We start from the raw sequence: 20403 nt of genomic DNA, 5'->3' as shown, positions 1-20403 counted from the left end.
TTATCAAACGTGAACCTCTTCAGTGCTGCCAGTGTGGCTTTTTGTCGCTCTGTTGTGGGTTGGTTTGGGGTTTTTTTAGATTATTATTATTTTCCCAAAAGCTGTTGGCATGGCTTTGTCGGGACCCGAGAAAGCACATCTGAGGTGTCGAATAAAGTGTGCAGGTGCCAGAGGCGCTTGAAGCCCCGGGACTGCTGGGGAGCCCGGCGGCCCGGACCGCTGGAACCAGTGACGGGAGAGCACGTGGAAAAAAAAAAAAAAAAATTCATTTCCAAAAGGCACAATTTCCTCGACACAAAGGTACAATAAAAATATATGGCCACTAAAACGCGGGCGCCTACGGGGAAGCGGTGCCTCTCCGCTGGGATCCCGGGCCCGCCAGGGTTTCCCCCGCCCCGACACCCGCCCCTCACCCCGGCAGCGGGGTTGCAGGGCGCCGGGGCGAAGCTGCGGGGGGACCCCCGCGACGATCGCTCACTCCCCGCCGCCCGCGGGGTCCTGCCGCGACACGGCCTCCCGTGGGACCGCCCCGGGAGCTCAGGATAAACGCGAGAGGTGAGGAGGGGAAGCCCGCAGCGCGCCCCCCGCCCCTCCCCGGCCGGCTCCCCGCATCACTGCTGGCGGTTCCTGCTGCCGCTCTCCGGGTCGCTCTGGTCGTCGGTGAAGCAGACGTCGACGTCGCTGTCGTTGTCAGTCTTTGGCTCCTGCTCGGGGTGCCCGTAGCCAGAGTCACTCTTGTCCTCGGCCGCCTTGCCGAGGGTCTGCCCGGGGTGGCGGGACTTGACGTGCCGCTCCAGGTCCCGGCGCCGCACCAGCACCTTCCCGCAGTACTCGCAGCGGTAGGGCGTGTTGCCCTCGGCGTGCAGGCGGATGTGCTTGTTGAGATTGCTGGGGTCCCCGAAGGGTCGCAGGCAGACCTTGCACTTGAGGGGTTTGTAGCCAGTGTGAGTCCGCATGTGGATCTTCAGCCCGTACTTGCGGGAGTATAGCTTCCCGCAGTAGAGGCACAGGTGGCCTGTTTTGGGCTTCCCGCCGCCCGCCGCCCCCGTCGGCAGCGCCTCCAGCCGCCCCCGCCCCTTCTCGGCCGCCAGCTCGGTGAGCTGCTGCGTGTGCATGGCGATCTCCCGGTCGATGCCGGCCAGCGAGCCCAGCTCGGCGGCGTGCAGCCCCGACGCCGGCCCACCGAAATAGGGCACCGACTCGGGGTACTTGAGGAGACCGCCGAGGTGCAGCTTCAGCGGGTAGTAGGGCGCGGCGCCGTAGAGCAGCTCCCCGTTGTAGAGGGTGAGCGGCATCACCGGCAGCCCGCACTCCCCCGCGTAGGCCTTCAGCCCCTCGAAGGGTGGCAGGGCGAAGCGCTCCAGTGCGCCACCGGGCAGCGGCGGGTAGCGGGCGGGCGGCAGCGCGGCAGCGGGCAGGGCTCGCTCCACCTGCCGAAAGGCCGAGGCCTCCTCCAGCGGGGAGAGCAGCGGAAAGGCGCGCAGTCCCCCGCCCCCACCGCCGCCGCACGCCAGCCCCGCCGCTGTGGTGGGGGGAGCGGCTTCACCCGGCAGCGCCCCGCACTTGGGCGGCGCCTCGACGGCGGCGCGTCCCGCCTTCAGCCCCCCTAGCAGCTTGGAGAAGCCGAGGGCTGCGGCGCCCCGCGCCTCCTCCCGCAGCGGCCCGGCGGGGCGGAAAGCCGAGCGGGCCCCGGGGCACAGCGCCAGCCCGTTGCCGCCCGCCGGCCCCAGCAGCGGCCCCGGCCCGCGGGCGGCCCCCCCCACGCTCATGTCCAGGGCCCGCTCCTGCTCCTCCTTGCCCGCCGCCCGCTTGGGCGGCCCCGGTTTGGCCAGCGGCGGAGAGGCGGCAGCGGCGGCCTCCCGCTTGACGGCCTCCCGCGGGCCGCAGCCGGGCGGTGGGTGGCCGCGCAGCGGGGCGGCCGGCGGCTCCTTGGCAGGGAGGCCGAAGGCGGCGGCGGCGGGGCGGCCATGGTCGTGGTGGAGGAAGGGCCGGCCGTGGCTCAGCGCGCAGTGGAAGTGGACGTGGGCCTTGAGGCTGTTGGGGTACTTGAAGGTCCTCCAGCAGTACCAGCAGATGTACCGCTCCTCCCCTGCGGAGCCAAGCGGAGGGTACCGTCAGCCGCGGCCGCGCACCCCCACGCACACCCCCCAGTCCCGCCAACACCTCGTCTCCCCGTGCCCCCGCCGTGCCGTGCCGTCCCGCGGTGCGGGGCTGTGCTCCCGCGGCCGGGGCGCCGGGGGGGGAGCAGCTGCTGCCACGGGTTGTCTGTCGGGGGGCCCATCTGTTGGCGTTTGCGGAGGAGGGAGCGTATGTCAGGGAGTCGGCTGCACCGAACAAAGGCCAATCTAATGATCGTGAGCCCCTCATTAGGCGGCCAGACAATATCCGATATGTATGGGCCATATGTAATCGTTCCCTTTCAGAGGACAATGCCCTTTGTGCCCCGTCCCCTAAACGTTTCGGCTTCTCTCAAGCGGAACAGACCTCGGCGGCCGCGGCTCTGTGACTGCCAGGCACCGCCGAGGCAGAGGCTCCGCTTCCCCCTCCCGGCCCTGCCCGCTAGCAACGTCCGCCCAGCCCCGACGGCGAAACGCTGCCCTTGCGGACAACCTGTCTGTCGGAGCATTCTTTGCTTTTTGTTGCTTTTTTTTGTTTTGTTTTCCTTTTATTTTCATTTTCCTTTTCCTTTTAATTTTATTTTCCTTTTAGTCTTTTTCTTTTTCTCTCTTTATTTCTCTTTTTCTTTCTTCGTTTTTCTTTATTTCTCTTTCCTGCTCTCTTTCTCTCTTTCTTCTTTCTTCTCTTTCTCTTTCGTCCTTCCTTCCTTCTCTTTCCTTTTCTATCTTTCTAACTATCTCCCTCATTTTCCTTTTCCTTTTCCTTTTCCTTTTCCTTTTCTTTGTCCTTTTCCCTGGCCCTTCCTCTTCTCCTTTCCCTCTCCGTCTCCCTCCTCTCCACTCCTCTCCTCCGTTTCTTTTGCTGTCTGTATGTACCCATCTCTCTCTCTCATCCCTCACAGTCCCCATACACATCGACCAGATGGCTCAGAAGCCCCCGGAGCTCCCCAGCGCCGCTGCCCCTCACCCTTGCGTAAAAGCAACTAAATCCCGGCGCTGAGGCCAGAGGCCACACGGAAACGGGGCCCGCTCCAGGCCCGGGGCCAGCTCCTCGCTTTTCTGGGGGGTCCCTTGGGGGGCGAGGAGGGTGAGGTGGGGCACGGCTACCAGCATCCCGAGAGGGCTTTTGATGCAACGTTTTGGCCACGGATCAGCCAGTGGCCGCTGCGGGTGAAACACGAAGTCTTTGCTCTCCGCGGGAAACTCGGACTCGAACTCGCGTGGAAGGATCCAGCGCTCTCGCCTGTATCTCATTGCCTGTGTCCTTGCCGTCGTGGCTGGCTGTGCCGCATTATGAAGGCTTTGGACGCGGGTTTTTTTTGCCCCGTCGAGGAGGGAGGGAGGTGGGAGCTCCTCTGCCAGGTCCCGAGTGGTGCAGCAGCAGCGGAAGGCGGAACCACTGCCGCAAAATCTCCCCGCCCTGCATTGGAAAAGGGGAGAAGGAGCGGTACGGACCGCAGGGCTTGCGGGCGCAGATCGCCGTCGGCTCCCTCCCGCTACCCGCCTTCACCTTTGCGGATCTTCCCAGGGGTGCGGTTTGGCCCCGGTTATCCTCGGCAAAAGCATGGCTGGACCGGCTGCCGACCGAGCGCCGTCGAGCCCGGCCCGCCACCTTCCCCAGCTCAGCTCCAGTCCAGAAACCATCGCTCGGGAAAAAAAAAAAAAAAAAAAAAAATTAAAAAAAAAAAGAAAAGAAAAGAAAACCACCCCTTTCTCATTCCAAATAAATGGGGTCAAACAGAAAAGATTTCCAAAGTTTTGTTTTGTTAAAAAAAAAAAATTCTGCATTTCTTCCGCAGTTTGGTTTGGGGTTTGTTGTTGTTGTTGTTGTTGTTGTTGTTGTTGTTTGGGGTTTTTTGATTGTTTGTTTTCCAACGTACTGTCCTTAAAAGAAGAGCGCTTCGGCACGTTGACACACTTATTCTGAGCCCGTATCAATTAGTTCGGTAAGTGTGGGGCCAGAGACACAGAAGATCCGCAGGGTCAGGCTGCAACCAAGCCTCTCTCCGACGAGATGCGGAAGGTGCCCCACGCTGGCTGCCTCTCGCAGACCCACGCTGTCTCGCCCTTATTTCCCAGGGGTTCCGTCGTCTTCTTCCCCGTTTAAGGTGCAGCCACTGGATCGGTTTCGTTAACGTCAGTGTAGTTCCAGCAAAGAGTCAGCTTGCAGACTGAAACGAGCGGTCCCAGACGGGTGTCTTCCCCTTCCCAAAATCCTCCGATATCCTCATCTGAGTGCGATTTGACGCCTCACTTAATTTTTTACCTAATTTACAGGGACTGCCCAGTACCCGTTTTGACTTGACTTTGTGAATCTGCCCACCAGACAATCTGAAAAGCGGCTCTGAAGCTCTGACCGAGGAGCACCGAGGGAGAAAGCGAGATTTGGAAAACCCACGAAGCCAAACTTCTGCCTCGTGTAACGACACGGCGGTCGTTTCACAGAAATCCCGTTTGCCCATCGAAAGATCATTAAATGGTGCCAATGACGGAACGGCTCTAGGCACGGGAGGCCTTTCCATACGCCACCGAGTTAATAGATCACCCTCTAAATATAAGCAGATGGAGTCTTAATTTAAAGGGTGGCAGGTTAAAAGTCACTGCGGCTGTGCTGATTAATTTTTTTTTTTTTTTTGAGGAAGTGGGGCGGGGGATTTGAGGGGCCCACGTTTGCCTACCGCGGTTTGAGCTCCCGCCAAAGGTGTCAGTTAAGGGGGGGGGGGGGGGTGCTTTGTTTCGTTTCATTCGGTTGCTCTGCAACGAATGCCCGCACCCGTACCTTTCTCGTCGTGCGTGGGGGTGGCCGTGACGGGGATGTCGAACCACTGGGCCAACGGGTTGGAGTACCAGACGGTGAGCTCCTCTCCCGGCTGGACATCTCGCAGCGCCCGGTAGAAAATCTGGGAGGGGAGAAAGGAAACTTCTTCAGGAGGCTTGAGAGGGGAGGCAGGTGGCGGAGAGAGGCGCCAGGCCGGCCCGGAGCCGCGAGTGGGGTACCTGGCCTCCCGGCAGATCCGCAACGGCCTCCAGGGTCTGCTCTTGGGAGTTTCGGGCGGCCCGAATTAACCCTATCCACTCCAGAGCTGAGCTGCCGGCTTCATCCACTAATTCCCCTCTCACCATCCGCACCTGGAAGACAGGCGGCACCGCTGTCACTTCCACGAGAGACGGAACAGAAAGAAAGCAAAAAGCGCTTACCCGTTCCCCTGCCCGCCCGCTCTACCTCGCCTTTCCCGCACCGGGCACCGCAAACAAGCCGCGACGGGAGCGTCCCGTTTTGTCCGCCAGTTAGACTCTCCCATCCTCACCCACCTTTGGGGCACGACCTTCCCCCACCCGCAGGTGCCTTGGGAGAGCTGCGGCCGGTTGCTGCTCTGCGAGATGCGGGGTGAAAGATGGAAGAGCCCGGGCCCCGGCGGGGACCCGCAGCGTTGCGAGGGGTAAGTGGGAATTTTCCCCCTTGGGTTTCACTGGCCCAAACGCGCCTTTGCTCGGTCGCAGCTGCTCCATTCAGCTTAACGCTGTATCAAATGCCCGGTAATATATAAATATATATATATTTTAAAGGGTTTGTGCTGTCTCTGAGTCCATGCAAAACCATCGCGACACACACGGTTTGTCAGGAAACGGGAAGAGGGGCAGGGGAGAGAATTCTCCTCGGCTACCAGGTCCCTGTAGCCCCATACTTCATAATCTGCTTGCCCATACAAAGAGAAAATGAAGTGCCCGTTCCCTGAATGACCGTGCAATAAAAGTCATCGGAACAAAGCGGTCTAAAGGGAGAAACCAAGGGAGCCAGATGAGAAATAAATTTGAGTGGGCTGGCAGAGCGTTTAAAAACAATTAAAGAGCATTAAAAAAAATCCGAGCGGAACGCGTGAGCCGCGGCTGCCCTGGGGGAGGGCTCTGCTCCCCAGCCTCCTGACGGGGCTGTCGGACGGGGCGAGCGCCCTTCACCACCCCTCTCCCCGCACCATCCCGCTCGAGCAGCGGCTGATCCCGCGGCCGGTGGCCGGGTCCCTGTCACCCCCTCCCGCTCCGGCTGTGCAGGTTGTTTGCGGGGGAGTGGGGACAGGAGATGGCCCCGAGGCTTTGCTGGCAAAAGCCGAGCTCAAGGGGGCTGCCCCTTCGCCCCGCGTTCCCCTCCGACCCCAGCCAAAGGAATCGCGGACGAGGAGAGGGATGGCGGGGGACAAGAGGGGGCAAAAACCCGAGGGCTGTGGCAGCCGCATACCCCCGTCTCCCCGGGGCTCCCAAGAGCCAGCCGTGGCCCCTCCTGGCCCGGCCGGGGGAAGGGGCGATGCCCCGAGCGAGCAAGGGCCCCGTCGGGCTGGTACCGGGTGGCCGGACCAGCGCCCTCCGGTACCGGGCAGCGGGCAGCGGGCAGCGGGCTGCGGCAGGAGGACACGTCTCGGGACCGTCTGGAAACGCTTCCCTTTCTTTTCCTGGGTCTCTCTAAGGAGCGAAGGATCGAAGAGAGAGGCAGGGAGGGGGGAACAGCAGCCTCTTCTCCCAAGCCGGCTTCCCCCAAGCCAACGAAAAAGCGAGGTCCAGCGGTGCAGGAGAGGCCGTCGGAAAATACCTTTTTTTTGGGTCCTGGCTCCCTGCGGTCTGACAGGTACTTGCCCAGTTTGAAGATGCCCGGCACAGGACCCAGGCGCAGCCCGGCCGGGATGCAGCTCTCCGCGCTGACGCTGATGGCCGGAGCCCTCCCGGTTTGCATCGCTGCCTCTGGGTGCGAGGGCTCGGGAACCCCAACTCCTACTTAAGGGGGGGGGGGGAGCGGGAGGCGGGGGGGGGGCGCTGGAGTGACAGCGTCGAGGAGGACGAGCGGAGGCGCAATCTCCGCCCGCGGAGTGACGCGGCGGTGCGCGGACGCCGGCTTTTCAACGAGAGCAGGAGGGGTACCCCCTTGGCAAGGGGGGAATGCTCCGGGGCGCGGAGTTCGGTGAGAGAGTTTGGCTCCTCGAGCAGCTGCGGAGTCCCGTCCAAGAGGGTCACATGGAGCCTTTCCCTAACCCTCCTGCATAATCAAGCGGAGTGAATGGCTGGCAGACAATGGGCCAGGCGACCTTCCCATTCCTAAAAATCCAATTTGTCAAGGGCAAAGAAAAGGCGCTGGTGAATCAAAGGTCTGGAGGGACCATTAATCCTCAGCATGGGGTATTGTCCCCCAGACAGTTACGATATTTTAAGTGACAAATCCACTGTATAATTTCTCCATAAATTTAACTTCCTTTTATTGTTCCTCGACAAACCAGTTTTGGAAAATAAGTGACTATTTTAAGTCTACTTGGCTGAGCCTTTTGAGGTTTAATATACTTCAAAGATTTTTAATTCTCTTCCCTTGGCTTTATTGTAAAGGAGATTAAACAAAGAGATGGGGAATGTTTTGAGGACTTGTTAACTTCTATTGATTCCCGGCGTGTGCCATACAGAAATTGGGCAGGTACTTGATGGGAAAACACCAGAAAATACCTACACTTTCTTTTTTTTTTTAAGAACGGCCATATTACCATTTCAGTGGGTTGGTTTCAGGCCAGTAATCCGTTCAGAACAGCTTTTGATCCTTGAGGAGGATGAATGGCACAAAATATCAGCCCCCCATAGCCCCTCTAAAAAGCAAACCGCTGCATCTGCGAGCGCTGAGGAAGCAGTGTCTGTCATTCCTGCGGTTGGGAAGCAGGGACAGGAGGAAACAGAGACGTACAGCCACCAGGAAACAGCAGATAACACGGCTGCCTAGCGAACAGCGTGCGGCTGGATCCCGCGTTTAACGCACCCACGGGTTTCCTCTCCCCCGCGCAAAATCGCTTGCACCGAGGCTGCTTTCGGAGGCGGCACCCGCAAAAAGCGACAGCGAATAAAGCCAGGACGAAGCCGCTGGAACAGGGTGCCTCTACGGTCCTCCTCTTCGCATAAATATTTTAATTAAGACACAACCAGGCGCTAGGATTAAGCCAGTTTATAATTCCTGCTGGGTAAATGTCCCAAGAATTTTTCGGAGCTGAAAAGGAAAGGTGTGTGACTGCTTTCTGACACACACGCAGCAGCCCAGATGTGCCTGTTGGACCAAAGAGTGCAGTAACAAATCCGCTTTTCCACTTTCGCTTTTCACAGTCCTGTCTAATTCCCGCTAGCAGGTTTTCTCTGCTCCATCCTTCATAACTCTCCAAAAACTAAGAATTCTACACCTTTCTCCTGTGGAGAAGTGGCACCTGCAGATTTTATCCATTGCTTTTAGAAGCAATGGCAGGTTACGTGGCTTTTTTTTTTAACTTTCTTTTTTTCTTTTCCCTGCCATTTTTTTCTAATGGTCAGACCTAATAAATTTTAAAAGAAAAGCAAAAATCCGCCCTCTGAGATGTAGTGTAGGTGCCAGGAAACCGAGCGGGCTCTTCTCAAGTAACCCCGCATTCTGCGAGAGAAGCCTTGGCACGCCGCTGTCGATGCGGTGGTTGGCGTGGGCATTGGTGGAGATTTGCTTGCCGCCGTCACGAGTGGCACCGTGGGAGCAGCAGAGGCCACAGGGATGAGGACAGGGGATGAGGGCAGTTCTGAACCGGGACGTCTCACGGTTTGGCTGTCGCCTAGCTGCCCTTTCCCCTCTCCCTGTCCGGCCGTGGAAGCCCAGCCTGGCGAGTCACCGCGGCCGCTGTTCGCCCACTCCAGTGCCCATTCGCGTCAGCCTCCCCCCACCGCCCTCCGCCAGGCACCGGTGGCAGCTGATGGGACTATGAGGGGACGGGGATGGGGATAGGGATGGGGATGAGCATGGGGATGAGGATGAGGTTGGGGTCGGGGAGGGCAACGGGGATGAGGATGGGGATGGGGACGGGAACGGGAAGGGGGACGAGGACAAGGATGGAAACGGAGACGGGAACGGGTAGAGGGATGGGGTTGAGGATAGGGATGAAGATGAGGACAGGGATGAAGATGACCATGGGGATGGGGCTGAGGACAGGGATGGGGATGAGGATGGGGACAGGCATGACTACTCCGAGGGCTGCTGGCCGGCACTGAGTTCGCGTGGGCCCTGGGTGTATTTTGAGTAACGACACGTATCGGCCCGCACACGATAGATAAATGTCGCGCTTGCCCCCAGCAGCATCAACGAGCATCGATCGCATCTCTCCGGGGTGCCACGACAGTGACCGTCTCTGGTTTGTTGTTTTGTTTTGTTTTGTTTTGTTTTTTACTTCAGGAACTGGAAAGAGGGGGGAGAGGATGCGGGGAACCGAAGATGACCCCTTTGATCTGCGGCCTGAATGGGAAAAAAAAAAAAAAAAGAAAAAGAAAGATAAACAAGAAGCGGAGGGCAATAAATTTAAGCCGTGAACATGTCTTGGTAACCTCTGGCCTGGCCGCAGGAGGATGGGACCGGGTCGGAATCCCGGGAGCCGCAGAGGTAGGAAAGGGGCTTTTAAGGCGGCCAAGGTACCCTCCTGCTCCGCCTCGGAGGCCGCTCCCTCCCGGGCCTTAATGAGTCAAAAAAGCGTGAACGACACGCGAACAATTTTATCAATAGGACCATGTAAAGGCCGACTGTGAGGAAAGTTATTTATTAATATAGCCGATTGTGGCTGGTTCCCATCCACTCAGAAAAGAAAAGCCCTTGCTCTGGAAGCATTCACACCAGTTCTCCAATTTTTATTCTGTCCTGTGGCTCAAAGTTGAAGTTCCCCAAGTGAAATAAATTGTCCACAAAAGAGGAAAGGAACCACATTTTCTTTTATTTTTCCTTCCCTAAAAAGGAAGGGTGAAACCGATCTAATGTGCCCACTGGAGCAAGATGCAGCATGAAAGGCCGGGTGTTAAAAGTAAAAGCAGCCTTTGGAGCAAATGGGATGGAAAATTAAATGAAATTAAATAGCTTGAACGACCGTATTGTCCCTTATTAAAAAGACACATTAATTACATGGTTTCAGCTTTATTCAGAGACAATGTTTAGACTCAATCAAAACATTCCACTATCGGTCTTTATATACTTAAGCCGGGCTACCAGAGGCACCGTTAAAGCGAGACCACTTCTGCCCAGGGATGCGGTGAAAGTTCTGTTCCTTGGCGGCCCTTATTTATGCCCACCGCTGAACTGCCGGTGCCCCTGAGCAGCGCTTTGGCACCACTGTTCCCCCCGATTTAACAGGTTGCCCCGTAATGAGGCATGAATGTTAAGGAACAACAGCCGTCCAAAGAGGCACAGTTGCAGAGAGCAATGTCCCACCAGGGAGCTCCATTCAGGCCGTCAAACCGCTCGGGCACAGGGAAGGTTCAACACCACATGCAGAGCAGCGGGAAGGCCGGCGTGCGGGGCCCGCCTCATTACGCCACACTGCAGCCCCCAACAAAACGCCGCAAGTTCATCCAGCGGGGCCGCGCTCCGACGGGGCGGCCCGGCCGGCGGCTCCCGGCCTGACCTCTTTCCCAAATGGAACCGCTCCCCTGAGATGGCTCGGCCCCGAGTTGCGGGACCGACGGCCGCGGGGCTTTTCCCGCCCGGCCCGAGCCGGCCCTGGGGATCCGGTCCGGGGCCCCGCCGCCGCCCCACCACAAAGGAACGGGGATGCGAGTGCTTGGGCGGGCGGGGCGTCTTGCTGGAACCCTGAGACGTGGAAATCCCCTTTAAATCCGCAGAAGAGACCAGTACGGTCTGAAAGTCTTTTATATCTTTTCCGTTTCCCTTTCTTTTTTTTTTCCTTTCCCTTTTTCCTTTCTTTTTTTTTTTATTTTTCCCTTTTCCTTTCTTTTTTTTTAATTTTCCTTTTCCCTTCTTTTTTAATTTTCCTTTTTCCTTTCTTTTTTTTATTTTCCCTTTTCCTTTCTTTTTTTAATTTTCCTTTTCCTTTTTCCTTTCTTTTTTCTTTTTCTTTTCTTTTTATTTATTTTTCCTTTTATTCTCCTCTCCTCTCCTATCCTCTCCCCTCCTCTCCCCTCCTTCTTTCTCTCAAGCCCCCTTCCCCTCACCACCCTTTCCTCCTTCCCATTCCTTCCCATCACATGCACTCACAAACACCTCCCCCCCCCCCCCAGTGCCGTCGCGGTGCCCGGTGCTGCGGGGCGGGCGGGGCCAGGCGGTGGCGGCCCCCAACCAGCTGTGCGGTGCAGACGAGATGCGGGTGGGATATTAAAGCAGCTTTTGAATAGTAATTCAGGTTCTATGGGAACCCAGGCAGATGACAGGAGCCCGATTTGGTATTCGTATTGTTAATCGCGAGCGTCAGCCCAGATCGGATTCAAACACGTTTTGTGCTCTTAAAAATTCCGGTGTAGGGGCTGAGATTTTTCTTTTTTTTTTTTTTTTTTCTTTTAGCCCAGCTTCAATTGGAGGCGAAACTTGCAGCATAAAGTATTCAAAGTCTGTCCAAAGTTGCCTTTTAACCGGATTCTCCCCCTCCCGCAGCCCCCACCGTATCTCTTGGTTCTTTCGGTTGACATGGTGCAAATAAAAGTCAGTAAACTTGTTGCTGAATTGCAATGTTTCGGTGTACCTTATAAATTCATACCTTTTCTCCCTCGATCGCCTCAGAATGAGCCCCTGCCTCAATTCGATTTTCCTTGCTGTTGGGCACATTTAGGAGAGAGTCTATTTGTGAAGTTCATTTCTAGGCAAATGTATTCAAGAGCTGATTGGGATGAATAGGACCGTGTGTCAGCCGCCCCTAATTGGGATTAAAGCACTTCGGACCATATGCAGAAAGTGACAGAAATTCTCAGGTTTCATTGTGCTCAGACTTCCACCCGTCCGGACACTCCCCCTGGCAAAGAGGGATTTATAAAGATTTCAGAGAGAAACTGAGGAAATAAAGGAGAAGCAGAAAATGACGGGGCTAATGTCCCTTTGCGTGGCAACTGCCGGGGACAACGAGGGGCGGCGAGGGGACCCGGGGAGGCGGCGGGGCCGGGAACCGAGTTCCCCGTCCGAAGGAGGGGAAGCAAGGCTTGGCTCTCCTCACGCCCGGCTTGTGTTCGGCCGTGGAAACGTCCTGCAAAACCACAATCCCGGGGCAGGGGGTTATATGGGATGGCAAGGAAAAAATGCACGGGGAAGATTCCCTTGGTGTTTTTAGCCTTCCAGGGGAGGAGCTCTGAGTCTCTGTTTTTAACTCAAAGCTGCTCCGCGTCCGTATCCACCCGCGGCCCTGTCCGTCTGCGTGCCGGCTGCGCACAAGCGGCCCCGGCAGGGGGAAGCCGCCTCCTGCCGCGGAAGGCTCCGCGCTGGCGGAGCCGCAGCCAGAAGCAACGTCCAAAGCTCAGGCCTGGCCTTCACACCGTGACTAACGCGGGTGGGGGGTCGCCTGGATGCGGCAACCCAAAACACGGTGAGGAAAACATTACTTGGGTTAGTGACTTTCAAACTCTGTCGTCGGTTATCAGAAAGACGATGTTTAACCCCGTCATAATCAGACGGAGAGGAGCCTGTACCGCCCTCGGGGCCTTTGTTCGCAGAGGCTATGTTGTACCCGCGAGTTGACCGAAAGCTGGTGGTCGCCTGCTGCTTTCGTCCCCTCCGCTCTCCTCCGCAAAGCACCCGTGGCCCCGACGGGGCGGTTCTGTGCCGATCTCCCCTGCAAGACCGTGTGCGGCTGCAGGCACAGCCCCTCCCCTGGTCCCGGGCTGAGCCCCGCTACCCCTCCACCCCCACGGGCTCCAGCACCTACAGCCCCGACGGGGCCCACGGGAGGGCTCGGCAACCCCGGGGGGCAAAGTCCTGCTGGCCTGGGAAGAAGCAGTACGGCTCTGCCTTTAGCAGCGGATGTTGCTGAAGTTGAGACTGGGGTCCGCTCTCTGGGGTGGGTTTGCTCCTGCAACCCGGCCCCGGTAAGCGGGAGCCAAACCTCTGCCCTGGTCCCAGCCCGAGGAGAGAAGCGCGGCCACGGGACACATCGAGGCGGTGCGTGGTGGCAGGCCCACAGTCCCGGGGTGTCCACGGAAGGGATGCTCGGAGGGCCTGGCTACCCAGAGGCTGCTCCTGGGTTCGGAAGCAGAGCTGCGCAGGCTGCGGCCACAGCAACTCTGCGTTACCACGTGTATGGATGCTGCAGCATCCTCCCTACCCACAGGCATGAGGGATGTGGGTTTGCCTGTGCGTCCATACATACGCACCCGGGTATGTTTATGTCTATACACACATATAATACAGATTTATTCATAAATCTGTATGCTGAAGTCACTGCCATACTTTTTTTTTTTCTTCTTGTTTTTCTTCCTCCTGTGGTTTTCATGACAAGAGTGCAGGGGGAAAGGCCCTTCCTCTCCCTCCTGGCTGTCCCTGAGAGAGGGGGCTGTGACTTACGGAAAAGCACGCTGTACATGCAGAGCCAGAGGTTACCAAGTATTTACTGGACCAATGTGCCTGTACCGAGGAGTCGAGCTGTTCCTGTGCCCCAGAGAGCAGCAGTGTGAAGAAACAGAGGGAACTTCCCTCCCTCGCCACCCTCCAGCATAAAAAAATATCCCCGGGAATGCAATTCATAGAGCTATGTTCTAACCCATGCTCCCTCTGAGTCGGGCTTTGTAAAGACAGTGGTGGTACCACTTAAATCAGATGGTCCGTCCACGTCTGGGCAGGCAGGCTATCGCTGACTTCTTATTTCAGCATAGGCTTTAATTTATTTGCCTTTTTTTTTTAACATATAGTGGGAGTCCCCTTCTCTGAGAATTTCCACGGACTGTCTCTCTCCGTCCTGACAGCTTGACAGACCTGAGCCCGACCCTGAATGTCCAGGGACGAAATTGCGCAGCAAGAGAGGAAGCAGGCAGAGAGCGCATCCCGCAGAGGTCCCCTCCTCCTCTTCCTCCTCCTCGGACCCCTCTACCGTCCCTAGCTCGGCTCAAGGCGAAAAAAAATTCATTATACACCGTGTGTTTTCCCCAAGAGCTTACAGGGGCGCTCCTCTATTTTAAAAGCAGCCCTGTGTTTGCGGGAGAGTCACAGCCCTAAACTGAGGCGCTTTATTTCTGTAAATCTCAGCGTTATAGCAGAGTAACAGCAACGACATAGGTGGAGTTTACCCCCCCGGCAAATGCCCCCAGTTCGGGAGCCGAAAACGGTGGTGATTTCGCCTGTTAGGCTCCCACCGGCTCCAGCGCTTGTATCTGAGGAGGAGCAGGGAGATAAATCACCGGCAGGGAAGAGAGAAAGGGATGGGAAACACGGTCGCTGCTGGAAGGAAGATCCCTCTCTGCAGCGGCACCAGAGAGCAGGGCAGAGATTGCTGGCTGGTCGTGATGTAAGCGGAGAAAGAGATGGGGTTTGCCAGCGAGGAGAAAGGGCTGTGAGGGAGCTGGCTTCCTAATGAGCGCCTGTAATGCTGTAAAGGGTTTCAGCACTGGGTGCTTTTCAAGATACGGCTATCAGCAAAAAATAAAATAGATAACGTTAGCATAAATGCAGCCATCGGAAACTGTTCGTTACACTCTGGTAAACATCCCCTCATGGTGAAATCGTTGGTGGGGGCGGAAAGCAGGGCAAGAAAACGCAGCTTCTTCCAGTGTGTGCAGCTCTCTAATTAATGAATTTAACAAGCTGAAAGCTCTTCCTCTGGTTGCTGTGACTCGACTTCTTTTTTTTTGTTTCTTTTCTTTTTTTTCTTTCCCTTTTTTTTTTTAAACCCAGTAAATATATTCGAAACAATAAAGTATTCGGTTTAGATATGCAGAATAACGGAGGTTAAGCCCACGTTATCTAGGACTTATCTTAAAGTGCACCACGAAGTACAGACCATCTCCTTATTTCGGCATTGCACACTTTGATGCTGAAATATGCATCATTTTTGACAGCTTCAGAGTTATGAAACCAAAGAAACTTGTAGGTGTCATCTGTCGGAAATAATTTTTCCTTACAGCCTGTAGATTTCATGTTGTTCTTTCTAGTCATTGTTTGTGCTATTAAAATAAAATCTAAATAAAATTATTCCGTATTTTTTGCCCGATCGCCTGTGGACCGCTGCCCTCAGCTTCCCCACTGTCATCATCTTTCAGTCTAAATATTCAAATATGCTGTTAGAAGAAGACGGATTAATCTCAAAGTTTCAGCCTCACTCCATGTCTTTCACACGGAAAAATAAGGACAGGATTCGGGCACACGCACAGACGGGTTAGCTCTTCCAAAATTAGGGGGAAAAAAATCCTGCTTATCTTTGAATATTTCCATCACGGCTTGGTATTTGGAAGGGGTGTCTTTTTAATAAGCTGAACTCCTTAAACTCTTTGAGGAATAAACCCTTCTTAAAATCGGGTTTGAATTAAGCTGCGTTCAAAATATCAGGATCAAACTGACTCCTGCTGTGGAGTCACTGGTTTTAAAAGTTACCCAACGCTGGCCGCCCTACTCGTATTTCTGGGCTCACTCCCAGCTACCGAAACTGCTCTGGGATGGGTGCGGGACTGGACTCTCTACAAACACAACCCCAGGCGGAGGGAAGGCTTGACTTTCAGAAATCCCTGAGGAGCCTTCCAGGCAGCTTTTCCTCGGGAATGTGAGACCCCGGCCAGTCCCCGAGGTACTCGCACTCCCCGGCACCGGACTCCCAACCCCGCACCAAGCTCTCCGTACCGTCCCCGGGGCTTGCGGGCTGAGCAGCGCTGCTCTGCCCGCTCCACGGGCAACCCCCGCAGCCCTTTATTTGGAAAAGGACGGCCCTGTTCCACAGCCCGGGCGTCCCGGACCCGGCGTGCTGAGAGTTTTCAATATTGCCTTTCTTTTTTTTTTTTAAATTATTTATTTATTTATTTATTTATTTTTTTAATTTAGAGGGAGCACAAGATACACCTGTCCCCTAGGATGAGTTATCAGAAGGGGAAATACCTGCATTTTCACCCCGGCACCCCTGAAGCTGTCACCCCGCCCCGCTGTCCCAGCGCAAGCCCCCCTCCCCGTGCCCCTCAATTCCGACAAACGTCAACTCCCCCCGCACTCCCTGCTCTGCGGGAGAAGCTGGCCAAGACCCCGCGGGGCCGGCAGCACGGCCGCGCAGCTTTGCGCAGAGCGGTTGAGGGGGTGTCCTTGGGGTGGGTGGAGGGGGTGGCGGGGGGGGGCTGCGACATCCCTGTGTCCCTGCCCCACCGAGCCGGCCCCGGAGGCGGGTTGTGCTGGAGATGCTTCAAATCTAGGGGGAGAAGGCGGCAGTTTCCCAAATCCCCTTTGGGAGCCCGTAAAACTGGCAGAGGGGGGAAAGATGTGCATACAGATGTGCACGTGTGTGCACCTATAGGAAACCTGTCCGGGGGAATATAGACACTGAAATATGGGAGGTGGCAGTTATATATTTTCTCTCCTCGGTTATACAGTTGTTTTGTTTTGTTTTTTCCACGCTTATATAGTTTCAGACCCCCCCCCTCTGAGCTTCTGGGCTGGAGAGAAACCGTTTTGCTACCCGACAGAGCAAGGCAGCGGAAAGCCTCCCCTCGGAAAAGCGTCTCTCAAGCGTGATCCGGCGAAGATGAAATTAATTAACTCGCTTCTCTGTGTTCCGCTCATTTCTCCCCGGTAATGTCAAGGGTTTGGGGCGGGGGGAGGTGGATTTCTCCTCCAGCCAGGCTCCGCCGTGCCCACCGAGGAGCCGCAGTCCCCCTCCCGCCTGCCGGGATGTTTAGCCGATACCTTTGCGAAGTCGTGCAGAAAACCCAGCTCTCGAGGTCTCAGGGGACTGAGCTGAGCAAGAAAATACGCGTTCCTAATTTTATCCGAGTTAATAAAAGCGACAGGACAGGTTTGGAAACGCGGGCGGCTCGGGCTGGCGGCGGAGGGGCTGCTCTCGGAGTCGGGGAAAACGCAGGGGTTTGGGTGAAAACCTGGAGGGATAGCGACAAAGGAAGGAGAGGTCCTGGGGAGGTGGGGACAGACCCTGTGCAAGCCTGGAGTGGCACTGGACCATCCCCGGTCTCCTCGGGGAGGCCCCCCCCCCCCCCCCTTTTTTTTTAGGGCAGCATCCTTTCCTCCCGAGAGGCCGAGATCTCAGCACCAAAACCTACAGCTGCAGGCCAGGCTCGCGTTCTCCAGAAGGTGTTCAGGGTGCGGAGGGGTCCCCCGAGGCACCCAGGGGTGCGGGGGCAGGTAGAGAGGGGTCCTGCCCTGGGACCAGTCAGCTTTCTGATTTCTCAGAACACCTTTAATCACCCACAAGGGCTTAACGCCTGTTTTACTGAACGTTTGTGAAGAGGTAAGAGAGAGGCAAACTCTCCCTGCGAGGTGCAGGTGACCTCAGAGACCTTCAGTCCCCTCCTTGTGTCCCCACCAAGGTCCCCAGCCGAGCCACCCTCCCTTTGCAGCACCAACACAGGGAAAGGAGAAGCCGTGACTCTGCTCAGACAAGGGATTTTGGGAAGAGCAGGGGCACAATTCGCAAAATACTCTTTCAGGGGGCTGCATTTAATGCCGGGAACTTGGTCTTTCCAGGAGGGAAAGCCCTCCCAGATGAGACACATGCCCCATGTGAGTGAAGGGCCACCCACCCGGTGTTGCAGGTTGTCCTACACGGCTCCCAGGGCTTGAAGGACAGTTTAATCCCCGTCTCAGCCTGGACCTGCTGTGCTGCTCAGGATCCGGCCCCACAGGCTGGGACCAGGGCCACTCCCTGCATGGCAGCCCTGAGCCGTTGGGGCGGAGGATGCACTTCCAGCTGACCAGAGGAAAAAAAAAAATCAAACCAATGTAACACTGATTTGATACTCCATCCCGCGTATGTTCCTGCTGTGTATGTTTTATTGAAAGGAGGTGAGGTTAAACACCAGAGTGTCTGTGACCCAGAAAGGAAAATCCTTTGAAATAACAGGTTACTGTGTGGGAACGCTGGCAATTTTAAAAAATGATTTTAAGCGCAGGTTGGTAGGACGTGGCTGAGGGCATCTGTCTGAACCAGCTACCCTTGCCAAGGAGTTCTCACAACAGAGATGATGGTTTTAATAGCACCTCCATCTCTTGTTGATCCTCATGTTGTAAATTGAACTGTCATTATTCTAAAGTCTTCCCTTCATCTAATAAAACTATCCTGAATGTTTTCTACACAAAATACTAAATGTTTGCCTTTGCAAGAGTCTTTTCTTCCTGTGTGCATTGGGGGGGGGGTTGAGGATGCTTCAAACAAAAAGTTCTCCAATATAAATCCTTTGCCTCTGAAACTGTCAGTCGAGAACACGGGATCCTTACGTTCAGATACGTGCTACTGAGAAGCTGAATGTTTATTTCATGTGTATAAACATTATTTGTGGATACTTCCTACTGGTTTGACATGGGGTCACATCCAGAGTCACTATTCCTCCAATCCACCTCCCTCATTGCAGAATGTTGCCTAAAAGACCACCATTATTGGGAAAAATATCAGACAACTGTCACATTACCTAACTTAGTGAAATCATAACAAAGGCTTCCATTAGAAGTGACATAACATAAGCTGGAAGGGGTTTTCAATTCCACTTACACTTCTTTTCCCCATTCCTTCCTTGAAATGTCTCACATTCTCAGCATGTTTTGTGGAAGCTTGATTAAAGTCAGAAAATCTGGTTTTGTACTCATTTCCTGAGGGGATATTAAACAGAAGACGGCAAACAGGAATGCTTATTGTCAGATCTGTGAGAAGATATATACTGTTTTCAGTCACTACTTGAATACATAAGCACATATAAAATAATGAGAGTGTTAGTAGAGACTGTTTTGTTTTGTTTTTTTTTTTTTTTGTGTGTGTGCAACTAAAGCAAAGGGCTAAAGGAAATATTGTTTTGGAATTGCGGAGGAGGACCCATGAACAAAAAACTGAATGTGTGTCATCTTTCAATAATTTTAAATGCTGTTTATCACATGTGGATTGGGAGAAGCATTTATTTTGTGAAAAAAAATCTATGTAACTATCCTGTGTATATTTATATATAGAGATGGACTACCAAGTATATTCAATATGTTTGTGATGGGTTTTATTAGGGGGGCAGAAGGGGAAGAGATCAGCAAGAGCTGACAGATAATTTCATCTCACAAACAGGACAAAGTATAATTTTACCTGCAGGTTCTTGGCTGCAATTTTTTCATCCTATATCTGGATGTCCCTCAGAGCAGCAGCCAGGTCTGAGGCTGAGCAGGAGACATCAGCAGACACAGTAGCACTGCACATCTGTTTCATGAAATCTTCATTTGCCTGTTTTGACAGAAACACACACAGAGAAGACATGGTAAATAATGCGATCCTCTGCACAGCTCCTGGAAAAGAAAGGCTGCAAAGCAACATCAAGGGGGAAAAGCTTTGCCCTGTCTGTCCCCCGCCATGCCCCTGCCTGGGAAAAGCACCTCCCAGCTGGGCCTCCAGGGAGATGGAGCCGCAGCAACATCCACATCCTCCAAGAATCACGGGAAACTGCACACAGCCATCAAACCCCCTGCACTGTGCAATGTGGCCCCACAGCTCCACACCAGCCATAGGAATGGGCATCCCCAGCACGCTTCGGTCGAGAGAAGCCCTTGCCCCTTTGCGCGGGGGATGCTACAGGGCTGCGAAGGCCCCCCTGGGTGCCATGCCACGGGGAGGCTCTCCAGCATGGCGGGATGTCCATTTGTGGCACTGGGAGGGTGGCTGAGCAGGGCAACGTGCGTCCCAGCGCGTCTTTGTTTCTCTCTGTCTCTGGGTCTGCAAGGCAGGGAGGGTTTGCTCCTCCATAGCTCTGGTACTGGTGTGGTCTGCTGCAGTGCTGTGAAATGGGGTCGTATAACGAGGCCTGTCCTGCTGAGAAAAGGACAGTCTGGGAGCAGGGCTGGCCAGACCCTGTGGTGCCAAGCGCTCCCGTTCCAGCAGCATTAGACAGCCCTTATGGTGCCAGGTGCAGGGCAAGCAGAGCTGTTTCCTGTGCCCAGCGTGCAGTGGAGCAATGCCATTTATCATGGCTATGATTAGTCTCCTGCCCAGTCCCTATTAATTATTTCCTGCCACACTGCAGCATGCAGAAGCCCAAATCGTCAACGTGAGGTAACAGAACGCAGGTACCAAGGCAGAGCAAGAAAAAGGCAAGGGGGCAGGTAGAAAAGGATGGTGACACAAAAAGATGTCTGCTTTATGTGATAAGCAGCAGCATGAGGTCTGTTGCTATTTTGGTTGCTCTAGGACATTCAGTGAGGCAACGACAGTCTTCTCTTGAACAGCAGCTCCTCTCTCTGCTGGCTCCTGGGTGCTGTGCTAAGCTGGGTGCGATGCCGTTGTGGGTGGCTGTGATCCAAAGGCATGTGCTGGCGATCTGGTTCCTCTCTTTGTAGCTGTGACATTGAAATAGTGGAATAAGGACTTTCTCCTTTGCATTTTCACAGGCT

General features: G+C 55.1%; 1 protein-coding gene across 1 annotated transcript; it reads right to left on the bottom strand.

Annotated features, from left to right (window-relative positions):
* Nucleotides 1-611: 611 nt before the first annotated feature.
* Nucleotides 612-6840, bottom strand: PRDM13 (PR/SET domain 13). The gene is made up of 4 exons (XM_086745830.1): nt 6700-6840; nt 5115-5246; nt 4897-5017; nt 612-2089 (listed from the first exon to the last, which is right to left on the bottom strand). The coding sequence occupies exons 1-4, from the start codon at nt 6838-6840 to the stop codon at nt 612-614; spliced, it is 1872 nt and encodes a 623-aa protein (XP_086601956.1).
* Between the last annotated feature and the right edge of the window lie 13563 nt (nt 6841-20403).

Source organism: Chlamydotis macqueenii, chromosome 3, assembly GCF_036417535.1.
Source record: "Chlamydotis macqueenii isolate bChlMac1 chromosome 3, bChlMac1.mat, whole genome shotgun sequence".
In the NCBI taxonomy this organism is placed as follows: domain Eukaryota; kingdom Metazoa; phylum Chordata; class Aves; order Otidiformes; family Otididae; genus Chlamydotis; species Chlamydotis macqueenii.
This window is presented reverse-complemented; position numbering and strand designations above follow the sequence as displayed.

Excerpts from the sequence above, each read along its gene's own strand:
- PRDM13 (XM_086745830.1), bottom strand. The coding sequence starts at position 6,840 with ATGCAAACCGGGAGGGCTCCGGCCATCAGCGTCAGCGCGGAGAGCTGC. Across the intron at positions 5,247-6,699 it reads AGCCAGGACCCAAAAAAAAG|GTGCGGATGGTGAGAGGGGA; the intron begins GTATTTTCCGAC and ends CCTGTCTTCCAG. Across the intron at positions 5,018-5,114 it reads CGGATCTGCCGGGAGGCCAG|ATTTTCTACCGGGCGCTGCG; the intron begins GTACCCCACTCG and ends CTCCCCTCCCAG.